This window comes from Epinephelus lanceolatus, chromosome 20 (genome assembly GCF_041903045.1).
Source record: "Epinephelus lanceolatus isolate andai-2023 chromosome 20, ASM4190304v1, whole genome shotgun sequence".
In the NCBI taxonomy this organism is placed as follows: domain Eukaryota; kingdom Metazoa; phylum Chordata; class Actinopteri; order Perciformes; family Serranidae; genus Epinephelus; species Epinephelus lanceolatus.
Window position 1 is genome coordinate 35147791 of NC_135753.1, and position 13250 is coordinate 35161040.

General features: G+C 42.9%; 1 protein-coding gene across 1 annotated transcript in view; it reads left to right on the forward strand.

Annotated features, from left to right (window-relative positions):
* LOC117264469 (uncharacterized) overlaps positions 1–13250 on the forward strand; it is a 100624-nt gene that overhangs the window by 28292 nt on the left and 59082 nt on the right. The window contains exons 13-18 of the mRNA XM_078162608.1: positions 2108–2161; positions 2281–2334; positions 2986–3039; positions 3131–3184; positions 4806–4859; positions 5237–5290. Coding sequence (XP_078018734.1) covers positions 2108–2161; positions 2281–2334; positions 2986–3039; positions 3131–3184; positions 4806–4859; positions 5237–5290 — 324 coding nt within the window. The remainder of the gene's footprint in view (positions 1–2107; positions 2162–2280; positions 2335–2985; positions 3040–3130; positions 3185–4805; positions 4860–5236; positions 5291–13250) is intronic.

Consider the following 13250-nt stretch of genomic DNA (forward strand, 5'->3'; position numbering starts at 1 on the left):
TGAGTAGAAAAACGTGGGACAGACAGAATGACTGACTGACAGAATGACACACTGACAGTTTCCGTGATTATGTACAGCATACCATACCATGACTTAGTCATACCAAAAATTAGAAACACCAACATTGGTCCACAGGGGGAGCCACAGCGATCGCTCGCATTTTAGCCATTTTGAAGCATTTTTCTGTTGTTATAGCGCCACCCAGTTGCCAATTAGAGTTAAATTTCTCCAGTCACCTTGAGGCGTCCTGTTCTACATATCTACCAAGTTTAGTAAAAATCCATATGGCGGTTAGGCCTAGATAAGAAATGAGCTCTCTAGCGCCCCCATTTTGTTTGATGGGGTCAATAATGGAGGGGTCCCCTCAGATTATGTGTGGTCATATGCCTACAAAGTTGCGTGGTGATGGGTGAAACCCTTGAGATGTTCTACACCTTTATGTGATGAGCCACGCCCTCCGCAATATTCATTGCCTTATAGAAGCTCAGTTTTAGTAAGTTTTCCAACTTTTGCCAAGAGGGAACTTTAGATATTGGTCCCTAGATTATGTTCACCCAGTTTCATGCAGATCGCTCAAACTTCCTAGGAAGAAATCCATTTGAAGTGTTTTTCAAAAAATTCAAAATGGCGGAAAATCTATATAAGCGGAAGTCATGGGTTCTTGAGGCAAATGTGTTCCTCATGAGGAGAGGCATCTCTGTGCAAAGTTTCATGTCTCTACGACATACGGGGCATGAGATATGCCCATTCAAAGTTTGACATTTTAATTGGTTGCTATAGCGCCCCCCTTTGGCCAATTGATGTAATATTGCTTCATTCACATCCTCCCATGACCCTCTACCACTGTGCCAAATTTCACATGGATTGACCAAGTCAGTGAGGAGAAAAACGTGGAACACACACACAGACATCATGATATAGTAAGATGTACAACCCCACACTAGAGGCAGCTAGACATGTATCTGCGCTCCTTTTCACTTCACGCCACTGTCCTATTTCCAGCTTTGCTGTGTCCGCAAATAAATGCATATTTTCGTCATTCGCTCTATTAGGGGCTGTTTCAAGCTAATGTATAGGCAAAGGAAGTACAAATCTTTCAGTAAGTAATAACTTAACGTGGTTGTCTGTTGACGAGCTGCAGCGCAATCGTCCGGTGTGTGCTAGGGGCAACACTTGCCACATGATGTGCTGCACCGTGGCACATCATGTGCAAAAATGAAGTTAGATAAATGTAACATGCACCATTATTTTAGATTCATATTTTTTTCATGCTTTTATTGCTGCAATAATACATGTCATTATACTCCAGGTTAATACACACACACTAGTAGTTATTTAAACACCGATCCACAGTGGTGTATGTGACTGTAAATGGAAAGGGAGGAGAAACCACAACAGGCAAATTGGAAAGCAGAAATTTGTGTTTTTGATGTGGAACTGGTGCATTACACCAAATGTATTCCAGACCTCATCCTCTGTCCTCAACTAATGACCTCCAATGACTGAGTTGTAGTGACTCACTTCTAATGACTTAAAGTAGTATTTGTTTACCCAGAGAGGTTTTTTGGAATCTCTCAAGAGTTTAAAAGATGGGGGTTGACTTCTAATACTACTCAAATTTGTGTGGCTTTGAATACAAAAGCCGACTTACTGGCTCCAACTGATCTTGCATTGCGTCATCTGATGTTTGTTTGTTTTTGGGCCAAATATGTCTCTTCTGGTTGTAAAGATTGCTGACCACTGGCCAAAACTATCAGAATTAATTGTAAAAAAATTCATGGTAATCCATCTAATTAGGTTGAGACATTTCACTCAAAACTTGTCATGGTGCCAGTGGAAAAGTCAGGAGATCGCCACAGTCATTATGGTATACTGTATGGAAACCATGACCATGCATTGATTAGTTGTTGAGATATTTCAGTCTGGACCAAACTGATTGACAGACTGACAGACCAATATGGCCAGCCATAGAGCCACACAGCTAGCATAGCTAAAACAACAGGGATCTATTAAAACCTATGTATTTTTAAATAACTATCCAATGGTACAATGCACTATGTCAAAAGATAATTTTGCTGTATCATGATGGGTTGTTTTCATGTTACAGGGTTTCCGAGGGGAAAAGGGGAGGGAAGGACCACCAGGACCTGATGGTAAGCCTGTAAGTGCTAATCATTTTCTCCATCACTTTCTTTCTTTTCGCAACTTCATACTGTCATCACCAGTCTGTTAGATATGTCTGCACATGACAGAATGAGCATATGTTGTCTGTGTTCCCAGGGTAAAGATGGGATACCTGGGGTACCTGGCCCTCCTGGATTACCAGGACTGAAGGTAAAAAATCATTTGCAATACCTTTGAATCGCCACAATGCAAGTCCCACTTTTACTGCACTGAATCACTAACAGTGTATAATTGTGCTCTGACCCTGTGGAGCTCCTTGGATCTGTATTATTCCCCCTTTATGCTCTCTGTAAGGCACATTATCCCTCAGTTTGGCTGTCTCTTGCTATGCTGATGATATTAAGCTTTATGTTTCTATGGAACCTTTAACCTGGCTTCTTTTTACAAAAGGAGGAGAGGATGTCTCACAGTTTCTTACAGATGAAACACAACATAACTGAAGTTCTAAAAAATGCTTTAAGTTAAGATTTTTGCTAAAGTACGGCGCACCGCATCTCTTTCCAACAGCTCCAACAAATCATCTCTTGCTTTGTCTCTTTTGGTCTTGACTACTGTAAGGCATTGTGATCTTGTTTAAGTGAGAATCTGGAGCACAGTTACATTTAGCTCATAATTCTACTACATGATTACTAAGTGAGACACCACTGTGAGCCCATATAACCCAAGTGCTGGTTTCAGTACATTGACTTCCTGTTGAGTTTGAAAATTGAATGTAAGGTGTTACATGGTGTAGCCGATATATAAGCTGGGATCTGACTCTGATTTTATGCTCTTATCTACTGTCTTCCCTTGGCTGTGCAGGGTGAAAGTGGCCCGGCGGGACTAAGAGGGGATTCAGGTCTAGAAGGTCTCAAGGTCAGTCTTTACTGAAGCAGCAGTATCAGTGCTGTGACTTTTCTAATCTGCTGCCAGTACTGATAATACCTGTTCTGCTGATACTGTCTAGGGTGACAGAGGGGAGCCAGGTTTATCAGGAGAGCCAGGACCCCCAGGACCCAAGGTGAGACTCTCTTGATACATCCATGATTAAAACAGAAAGTAAGCAAACACGTAGGTCTTTGTAAAACACAGACACTACTAACTAGACTAATAAACTTCATCCAACATACATGACACAGTAAGGACGGGCAGTTTAAGTAATTTCCATATTGGAGTTGCAGAGTACTCTAGTCCAGCAACATAAGAATAACATTGTAAATTGGCCAACAGTTGAAAACAATTGCAATTTGAAATTCATTTAATGCACAACAAGGCTTCATTTAGCTCATTAAACCATCAGTGATGTTAACATAAGAAATATCAGCAAACTTTCTGTTGCTGCCGTTACATATGTTAGATGCAGTGCCGAAGCACTGTCACCGAGCTGTTTTCCACCCCGTCTCTTTAACGTCTGCCTGGTTAGCATGAGCTAACACAACGGCAGTGGCTAACATCCAGCACTGAGCCATTAAATGCTCCCAGCAATTTCACACCAACACTGAAATGGCTGGACTCTGTCGTTAAACCCATTAATAACTGTCAGGTGTCGGATGCTAACAGCTTTGTCACTGTGTGTGTGTGTGTGTGTGTGAGTGTGTGTGTGCAGGTGGATTCTCACCAACCGTCCCCAGTACAGAGCTCAGGCTCCTGAAGCAGTAGTGGCTTTTAGGATCTCATGATAAACAGAGAGAGAGTGATAGCGGGACAAGGAGATGCTTAGCGAAGCAATAAGCTGTGTTTTGCTCTACCATGAAATAAGAGTTTACATATTTAAAAAAAGTGACTCTATATTTTATTACTATTTATTACTTATTAATTACTCTGATTACTCTATCCATTGAACAAAGAGAGTGCCCTAGCAATGAGTCCTCAATCCTTGAAAAGAGTTAGCATTTTAGCACTCCTGGTTCCCTCGTCTTGAAGTTAGTGTGTTTTTGGTGGGCTATATCGACCTCTACTTGAAGTATATATTCATGTGCAGTAAATGAAAGTGGAAGCAAATCAGTCCTGGCTACCCCTCCTAACATACCCCAGTGTTAGGAGCATTACTCATATATACTGTACATAGGGACCCTGAACTTATTTTAGCACCGCCACTAGTGGCTAGAACTAGTGGTCCTAATGAGTAGGCTTATTTCACCACACACATACAGAGCACTCACTGTGATCATCTTGTTCCAATGATGAAGCAATTTGTATTCCTGTTGGTAAGAAATCTGCTGAGGATGAGGCTTGTTTGGCATCACACCGTGTCCACAGAGCCAGCTGGACATTAACGTGAGAGTCTGGAGTGGTCCTTCAAAAAGCATTTTCTATTTGTCTCTCCAACTGAATACCATAATGAGCAATAAACCAGTACATGAGGCCAGAATTTCTCTTTTATAAAAATTCAGTCATTATTTCCCATCTCATATGATCTAATTGGACTAATTAGAGTTTAATTTCATGTCAAGCAAAGCCACAGTGGGTGTTAATGGGAAACCAGGTCTGATTCTAATATGAGATAATACTCTGGGTTTAAAGTGAGTTTTAGTCCTGATTAATTGCAATTATTAAAAAAAGAAAAACTACTGAATAGATATAAAAATGATTAGATTTGAACATATTAAATGTCACTACAGAGCAGATTTCTTTGCACACAGGGTCTTCCTGGTGATAGAGGCGAGCCGGGACCTCCAGGAGAAGCTGGACCGATGGTAAGATCCAGCTCTGTCCAACAGTCACGTGTCTCCAAACTGCATTAAACCAGTGTAACTGACAGTTCCAGTGACATGAAAGCATGAAATCTGAGGTGTCAGTTCATGAAAATAAAATATTATGCCAGTGTAACAACCTAACCACGTCAGGCCAGATGCACGTTAAATAAGCCTGCTATAAACTCAAGTAAAGAAAACAGCTCTTTAATTCTGGAGGTTTGGCTTCCTCTGTGCATGTGTGAGTGTTTTTGGGACTTCCTCCTGTCACTGCAGTCTCTTGCAGTTTTTGAAGTGGGACACATAATTACTGTAATGGTGTTGAATTTGGCTGCTTCTGCTCCACTTTGCCTCTCAAAGTGTGTTTGTTGTCCAAAAAGGGGGAGCCGGGACTGCCGGGGACGGGCGGACTGGTCGGGCCGCCAGGACCAAAGGTCAGTACAAACTGTAGCTACTGGGTGGGGGACACATACAGCACATGGCTCGAGATATGTTGACATAAAGATACACACTCCTTGATGTTGAAGATTTTATTCTGAAAATGTACAGATGAATACTGTATGCTACCGTGATAGCCTCCACTTTTCTGGGGGCCATTACTAGTGATGGCCAAATGAATCCTCATGAAGCATTTTCTTTATTTTATGAGCCCACTAGATGGCGCTCATGGTTTAAAGAGAGAGGCTCAAAGAATGGCAATTCAGTGAAGCTTTCAACCTTTTGTTGAACAAAAAGCGCCATCTAGTGGGCTCAGAAAATAAAGAAAATGCTTCATGGGGCTTCATTTGGCCATCACTAGCTGTTACATCCAACCAGATGTGGAGCGTGGCTGCAGGCTGTTATTCAGGCACAAGAGCCTTAGTGAGGTCCAATACTGAGGGCTGTTTGACAACTCGGAAGCACGCTACTGTCTACTTTTTACATGTCAAGAACATTTTTTACATACCCCGAAGTACTCGGAAGTCCATCCACTGGTTTCTTATTGTGAATATTAAACATGTTCAACATGTTTACAGATTTATGACTAGGAAAAAGGGCTGCCCCCGAATTTTACCATTAGTCGACTAGTCACTCGCATGTTTACTACATTAATGTAATTATTAAATTATATTAACATTAATATAGGCCTATATTTTATCTCCAAGTGCACGTCACACACTGAGCGAGCCGCCTGTTAATGACGCTGTGGGCTAATGGGCATGTAGCTACTTCCATGTTTCAGATGATACGTCATGTTTGTAGTCGACCAATGAAGATGAGTTTACATATCACCTTGGGTTCGTCCTTCACCTTCTCAAAATGATCCCACACTTTGGATTTCCTGCCCGACATGTTATTAACTAGCCTGTGGAATAACCGCAGGTACCAGCCCTGGAAATTAACCTGACTCCTGTCTGACTGCTGAGCGTGGACACTTCCTGCTTCTGTCCTTTCAAAGTAAAGTCCCACACGGTCCAGTCATATAGGTTTGGATTTATTTTGACAGGGTGCAGCTCCTGATAGAGTTTCACATTTTTGTTTTTTTTGCAACTAGCATCCAAGGAAATCTTGCTGACTAATGATCTTTCTGATCGACTAACATTTGGTCAACTGTTAGGGGGCAGCACTACTAGGAAATGTTGACTGTTAGTGCTGAGCTCCATCCCAAATTCATTTTCAGGTTTTCTGCTTTCATTTGACATATGCCAGTTGTATTTGGCATACACCACTGACCTGCTATCTTCCCCTAAAGATCTCCTGTCCCCTCTAAAAAAAAGGTCAAAATGAGTTTGGTCTTAGAGGGTTAAGCTTTTTGTCATTTGGCATGTCTGCAAGATAAATTTGTGCACTCAAGACAATAAAACTACAAGCCACGAATAAATCAAAATGAGAGAACAAATCCTGGCCTTGATGCAGCAACATCTCACTGCCTGACTGCACTGTTTACTGTAACCTTCGAACCTTTTCTGTAGCCACACTGAGGAATTTTAAAGCCATGATGGTGCCGAGCGCAAACTTTGGCACACTGAGTCGTCAAAATATCCAACTTTTTTCTTTTTTTTTTTGGCACCACAAGTGAAAGCAAAACAGTCTCTCCGTCAAAATCTTTTCCCATGTTGGGTTTAACAGCATTATGCAACACCAGACAGAGATTATCAAACAGACGTACATGCATCAACATAAAGTCGCATGGTAAATCTGAAAACATCCTCCACTTCTGTCAGTTAATGTAATTAACACCGCTGCAGCAGCGTCGGCCACATTCATACTGTATGTGGGATGTTCCCCCTGCGGTGACTTGAAAGGAGCGAGCGGCTAAATGAAAGAGCACATGCACACATCTGCGAGCATGTGAGCACGCCCACCAGCTACAAGTGTGCGATGCTATTTTGAGTCTTCTCTGAACTCCTTTGAGTGTTCTAGCAGTTTGACTCACAGCCACCCTGCTCAGTAATTTTGGACTCTTCCTGTTATCATAATAAACTACTTTCCCCGAGAATCTGGAAGTGCTCTACACCAACTGGAGGGTGGTGGTGCACAGGGAGCTGGAACAGCGCACAGTTGGTGTCCATGTGTGGATGTCTGGGGGTGGGGGTATGTTTAGGAACAGGGACAGTGAGCAGCAGTTGCTTTTGAAGAACACAAACTCTATCCAACTGCTAACCAAATGCAAACCAGTGTGTTCTGTGTTTGTTTAGCCATCCAGCCAATCATAAGAATTACTTTGCGTTTGCTAAATACATTATGGGAGAAACTCAGGAGCGCCATGTTGTTGAACTCTGATAGCGAAGATCATCCACCTCAACCTCCGCACCCTTACTTTTTCCCGCTCTAAATGAACATCATAATACTTCCTGCTTTAATAATTACAGGGTAGAACTCTCTCTTGTCTCTTGTGTGTGTGGACCTTGGGAGGCAGCTTAAGTTTCAGGGGCATATTGCAAGGACATCACTCAGGCCCGAGTTGGTCCTAATATCTGACTCCACAAAGCAAGTAGTGCTGTGGAACTTGCAGTCCCCCGGGAAGACCGGATAGAGGAGGTCCATGAGTTAAAGAAGGCCAAATTCCTTGAGCTGTAGAGGCCTGAGGAGGGAGTGGTTGGAGGGTCTGCTGCGAGCAAATCGAGGTGGGCTGGAGGGGTGGATCAACATCAAGGGCTAAGAGGGCAGATTCATGGTGTAGCATGCTGCAAGCCGGGAAATGATCACCCCCAGCTGGGTCGCCCAGGTGAGGGTGTCAGATAACCTAAGACCCGAGATCATCACTGATGACATGTCCATGCCGCGCCATCCACGTGTTTCAAATAACCATCCCTGCCAGCATATTTAAAAAATACTAACAACTGTAGGAGGTGTGTGTATGCTGAGGGTCAGGGACACGAGGGAGACTGACCGACAACTGCTCAGTGTTGCGTGGACAGTGACGCAGAGCTGTTAGTGAGGGTTAACCAGCTGTGAGCACTTACTGTCAGACTCTGTTTCCCCGCTGGGAAGACAGGCGGAGCTCTGACAGCCACTTGAAGCACATTTATGTCCCTTTCAGAGAGTCACAGTGTGGATACCTGTGTTGTAGCCAGACAAGCGGCTGTGCTACAGGAGGCTCTCAGGTGTGTGTGTGTGTGTCTGTCGGGGTGTGTCTACACACAGCTGCAGCCCTGTTGTTTATCGAGGGTGAAAAATATGTCTCTTTAGCTGCTAAATGCTCCACTATGTTCACCAGTTAATCTGCAGCTTTGTCTGTTTGCTGCTGTGCAGATAGTGTACAGTGGGTGTCTCATCAGCTTCATCAGAGTTTATATCACTGAGAGCAGCTGCTGTTGCTGGGAACTGTACTGATGAGGGCGATAGGAGTGAACCAAAACATTAAAGTTGTGGGTGGTGAGACCAAAACAATGAGCTGAAAGGTACATAAATAATCTGTAGAGCTGAGGGGAAACTGTAGAGTTGGTGATGATAAGGTGCCGGGCAGCTCGGTTGCTGGTCCCTCGTGTTTTTCCAAATGTCATTATTATTATTCCTCAGGGGTGGGAATCGGCAGAGGACCCATGATACGATATTATCACGATACTTAGGTGACAATACGATATATTGTGATATAAAACCTCTGTCAACATCAGTTTTACCTCATAAGATAAAGTTTTCAGTCTGTTTATTGCAGCAAAATGTGACACAGAGCAAACAGACTGACTAACACCGTCATAACACCTGTCAGCAATGTTGCATACACCTGACAGACTGAACTGTGGGCAGATTAAACCCCCTCTGAGAGGCCAGATTAAGGGTGATTCCCAATTCTCATTCTTACCCCTGTGGTCCTCCAGAATCTTCGTTTCAAGGGCTATGTAGCCCTCAGTCTTGGCCCTAGCCCTTACTCCAAATGAGAACTGAGACGCCCCTACCCCTCACGTGAACTTGCAAAACCAAGTGGAAGGGGGAAGGGGTGGAAATGAGATGCACCCTAAGCACGTGAACAAAACACTTCACATGCAGGTATCCCGCTAACTGAATGGCAACACCAATGTTTGAGGCATTGTCTGTTATAGGAGGTCTGCAGTGTTTGCTCTGGTGCTCTAGTTTGGAGAACATGAGACAGCAGTCTCCAGTCTTCTGTGAGATAATGTGCCATTACTGTCACATGAATCCACTGACCTCCAGGCGTCACAAGTTAACGCCACCCTTCCTGCTGCACTCAGCTTTATGCTTCCTTCTGTAGAGCTTGGGTACGGCTGTGTCGGTGAAAAAAATGTCGTGTTTCTAGCATGTAAAAAAAAGCCTTCGTTTTCAACAGCGCTGTATGGATGCAGATCTTTGCACATGAAGTAGGTGATGGACTGAGTTATTGTCTTCACTCTCTCAGAGTTGGATGGTAGTTTTGTCGAGCTAAGTGTGTCCAGTGTTGGTTTTTCTGCAGAGCAGGTTTAGCGTTAACTTGTCCGTCAGTGGCTAACACTATCTCTGGATGGTGGAGTGTGAGGTGAGCCCTCATGTTTGTAGTATTCCCAGAATATTTTACTCTCATATGACACTGTTTGCAAATCACGTGTCATATCCACGTCCTGCTTTCCTTCTGTGTTAAAAAATCCCAAATAAGTCCAGACAATAAGTTAGACAACTTATTCAAGTAACACTGGCGGTCCTGGACAGTGAGTGACCGGACATGGTGCGTTAGTAAATTCAGCGTGACGCTCTACACTAAAATGAGAGCCCTGTTGGTTGAAGAAACCAACCATTACTTTTCTTTATAAATTATCTAATGGTTAAGTTAATCACACATTCGCTCCGCTCGGCACTCTGCTGCTCCGTCTCCACAGACAGAGTGTCCAGAGTGCGCTCTGCCACTCTGAGAGTGCGCTGCTCTGGATAACCCAACGCTACATTCAGACAGCGCTCTAAATTCACGAATGGTCCAGTTTGTGCCTCTGACAATGAGTGTTTCTGAACACACCACTCACATCATTTTCCTCTACTGTCTAATACAAGCCAACAGAACTCGCTAGCTAACATTGGCTATTGTCTGTGGGGAATTGTTTTGCCTTGTGCTAAGCCCCGCCCACTAAAAAATGTCATGCGGTTTGCTAACAGTAGCTATGTTTCCATCCAAAAGTGATTCGAATCACTGGGAAATGTGCATTAAAAGAAATACGAATCCTGTGTTTCCATTAAATGTATGGACTTTGGTGAAAACTACGAACTCGCACAAGTTTTCCGCAGAACCGGAAACAAAACAAGTCTCATTCTTCTTCTTCTACGTTTTCTGGCGGTTGGCAACCAGCTTGTTAATGCATTACCGCCTTCCCGATCCGGAGTGTGGATATCACCATGGAGAGAGGTGCACTACGTCAGACTTAACTCGAACATAACCGTTTCCATTCCCCGTTTTGCGAATCAACAATTTTTCGAATCAACCAAAACCCGGCTAAAGTGAGCTTATTTTAGTTTGTGCGAATCAGGGGATTTTAATTCGAATTTTGGTGTTTCCATCATAATTTTCCGATGCGATACTTCTAGATGCACATCTAAACAGGCTGATGGAAACATGGCTAGTAAAAGGGTCTATAGGACCCCATATAGTATGGGTCCTCAGACTAAATAAAATCAGGTCGTACGAGTGTATACAACTGTGTGATAACACTTGATCACCAGCGTCTATATGTTCAATATGCAACACTTACACTACATAAGCCTGAAGCTAGACTGCCAGATGGTTATCTTATCACAGATTCCTGGAACAGTCTGATGTTGACCTGACCTGAGTTGCATCACAGATGCCACAAGACTAACAAACAGACAGGAATTTCTTCCTGCAACGTCAGGGAACATTGATCGTCCTAATGATTAACAGGAAACAGCGTGTCTTTAAACAGAAAGCAGCAACGTGTGCTGTAAGGAGGACTAATTGCTTGTTGAGTGTTATGTTGGGGTTGAAAGGGCAGAGTTTTATTATAGACTTTTGCTTGCATTGTTTCCAGACTGAAGGCTTTAATCTGCTGAAGTGGCTCTAACTGCCAGAGTTAATGGAGAATAATGGGTGCATGTGTCCACATGTGTTGTTACTGACATAAATCTAGTTTGAGATTCACAGGGAGACACTTCATACCATGTTGGGTGAGACTAAGATATTTATTCTCACACTGATCTCTCTCATGCATTTCCTGTTATGACAAAATGTAAATCATATGGGATAAATATGTTTATCATGAATGTATTTTCCCTTGCTTTGGCCAAACTGGACAGTTCTGAATGACTGAAGCAAACATGTAAAGTATTTTGGCTGCACTTGTTTGAAGTATTTTGGGTAAACATGTTGGCTTTACTGTAATGTTTGTCGAAGACTGACAAGGACATTTATTTTGGAGCAGTCTGAATATAAATACACCACAGGTGAACGGAGAGCGTCACAGCTGTAACAAGGTTTCAATTCAGCTCCGGTACAAGACATCAGTTGAGCTGAGTAGTGAGGTCTTTCTCAGGTATTTAAAAGGCTCATTTCACAGAGCATCAGCAGAGAGCAACATGTTGGACAATTAGCTGCGGTAAGACTGACATCACAGCTGTGTTAGTGATGTGAGTATTTGTCAGGTTATTCTGTCGTCTGGTGGTGATCTGGCTCTGGGCTGGATTTCTTGGACCAATCTCAATATTGATTGTGCTTGTACTTTTTAAAAGATTAAGCATTTTCAAATTCATCAAACAGTTCAATTACTCTTATTATTACTCTTAGTGTGCATGGTATAGTTAGGCAACAGCATGATGGATCAAAGTCTCCAGAAGACGCCAACACACCACAGTTCTCCAGTTCTCACGCCCCCACGGCAAACCAGACAGTAGAAAGCGAGCTTGGCGGCTCACACTGGACGCAGAAGCACCTTGAAGCGTTCTAATTTTCCATGCATCACTGCTACCTATCTTTTGGCGCTCATCTTGAGCAATGGGGCTGTTCACACTAGACAAGCCACGGCCCTGAGCTTCACGGCTGGCTGGTGATCTGCAGCGATAGTTTGCTGAAGTAGTTGGCTAAATGACATTTGACATATTGGGGTGCTTCTGCATCCAGAATGAAGCAGTGACGCCTGGTGCATCGAGTCCTGTTCCTCCTTTATCTCTGCCACTAAACATGTGATCAGTCTGTTCAATAGGCCACTCTTTCATTTAGCTTATTTTGAAGTTATTTAATTTAAAGTGTTTTATTGCCGATTAAAGGTAGTTTTAAGCAAACACTCTCCGAACTTACTTTAACCTTACTTTTACCTCGATCAAGAAAAGGAGCTGCATATACGACCACTTGTTGTCATGTGTCTGAAGCTTTGACGTGACAACAAGTGGTCATACATGCAGCTTTACCTACAGCAGACACAAGAGGTATATAGTTATGGTATGGCTATGGTATGGACAAGGATATGGTTGACTGGTTTCACCATTTGATTGGAAGGAAGCAGTCCATTGTGACGTTTAAAGCCTCAAGGTTCTCATACTATTTTACAAACATAAAGTCTAAATGCTGTTACAAAGCCTTCCCTCCACAGCCAAGGACACAATCATGGTCTTCATCAATTTCGTTGTCATAAAGGTTTAGTGTTTAGGGTTAAGAGGTTTCTAGCAATGGGGATGTAGACTGCAACTGACCAAGGTCCTGCCTACACATGTGCTTAAAAAAGTATTTTCCTCTATGTTTTGGCCTCTCGTCCACACGTAAAGAGAGTTTTAGGTCAGTAAAAACAAATGTTTTAAAACAAATTCTAAGGTGCAGATTTTTTAAAACTCTGGTCACTATTTGTAACCTGTGAGTCAGGGCTGCAGCTACGACCCCATCGAGAACACTGAGTTCATGTCCTCGGTATTGTTTCTGGGAATTTGGAAATATTAATGATCCGAGAAGGAGTTTACATTCTACGGTTAACACATAGAGGATTTTTG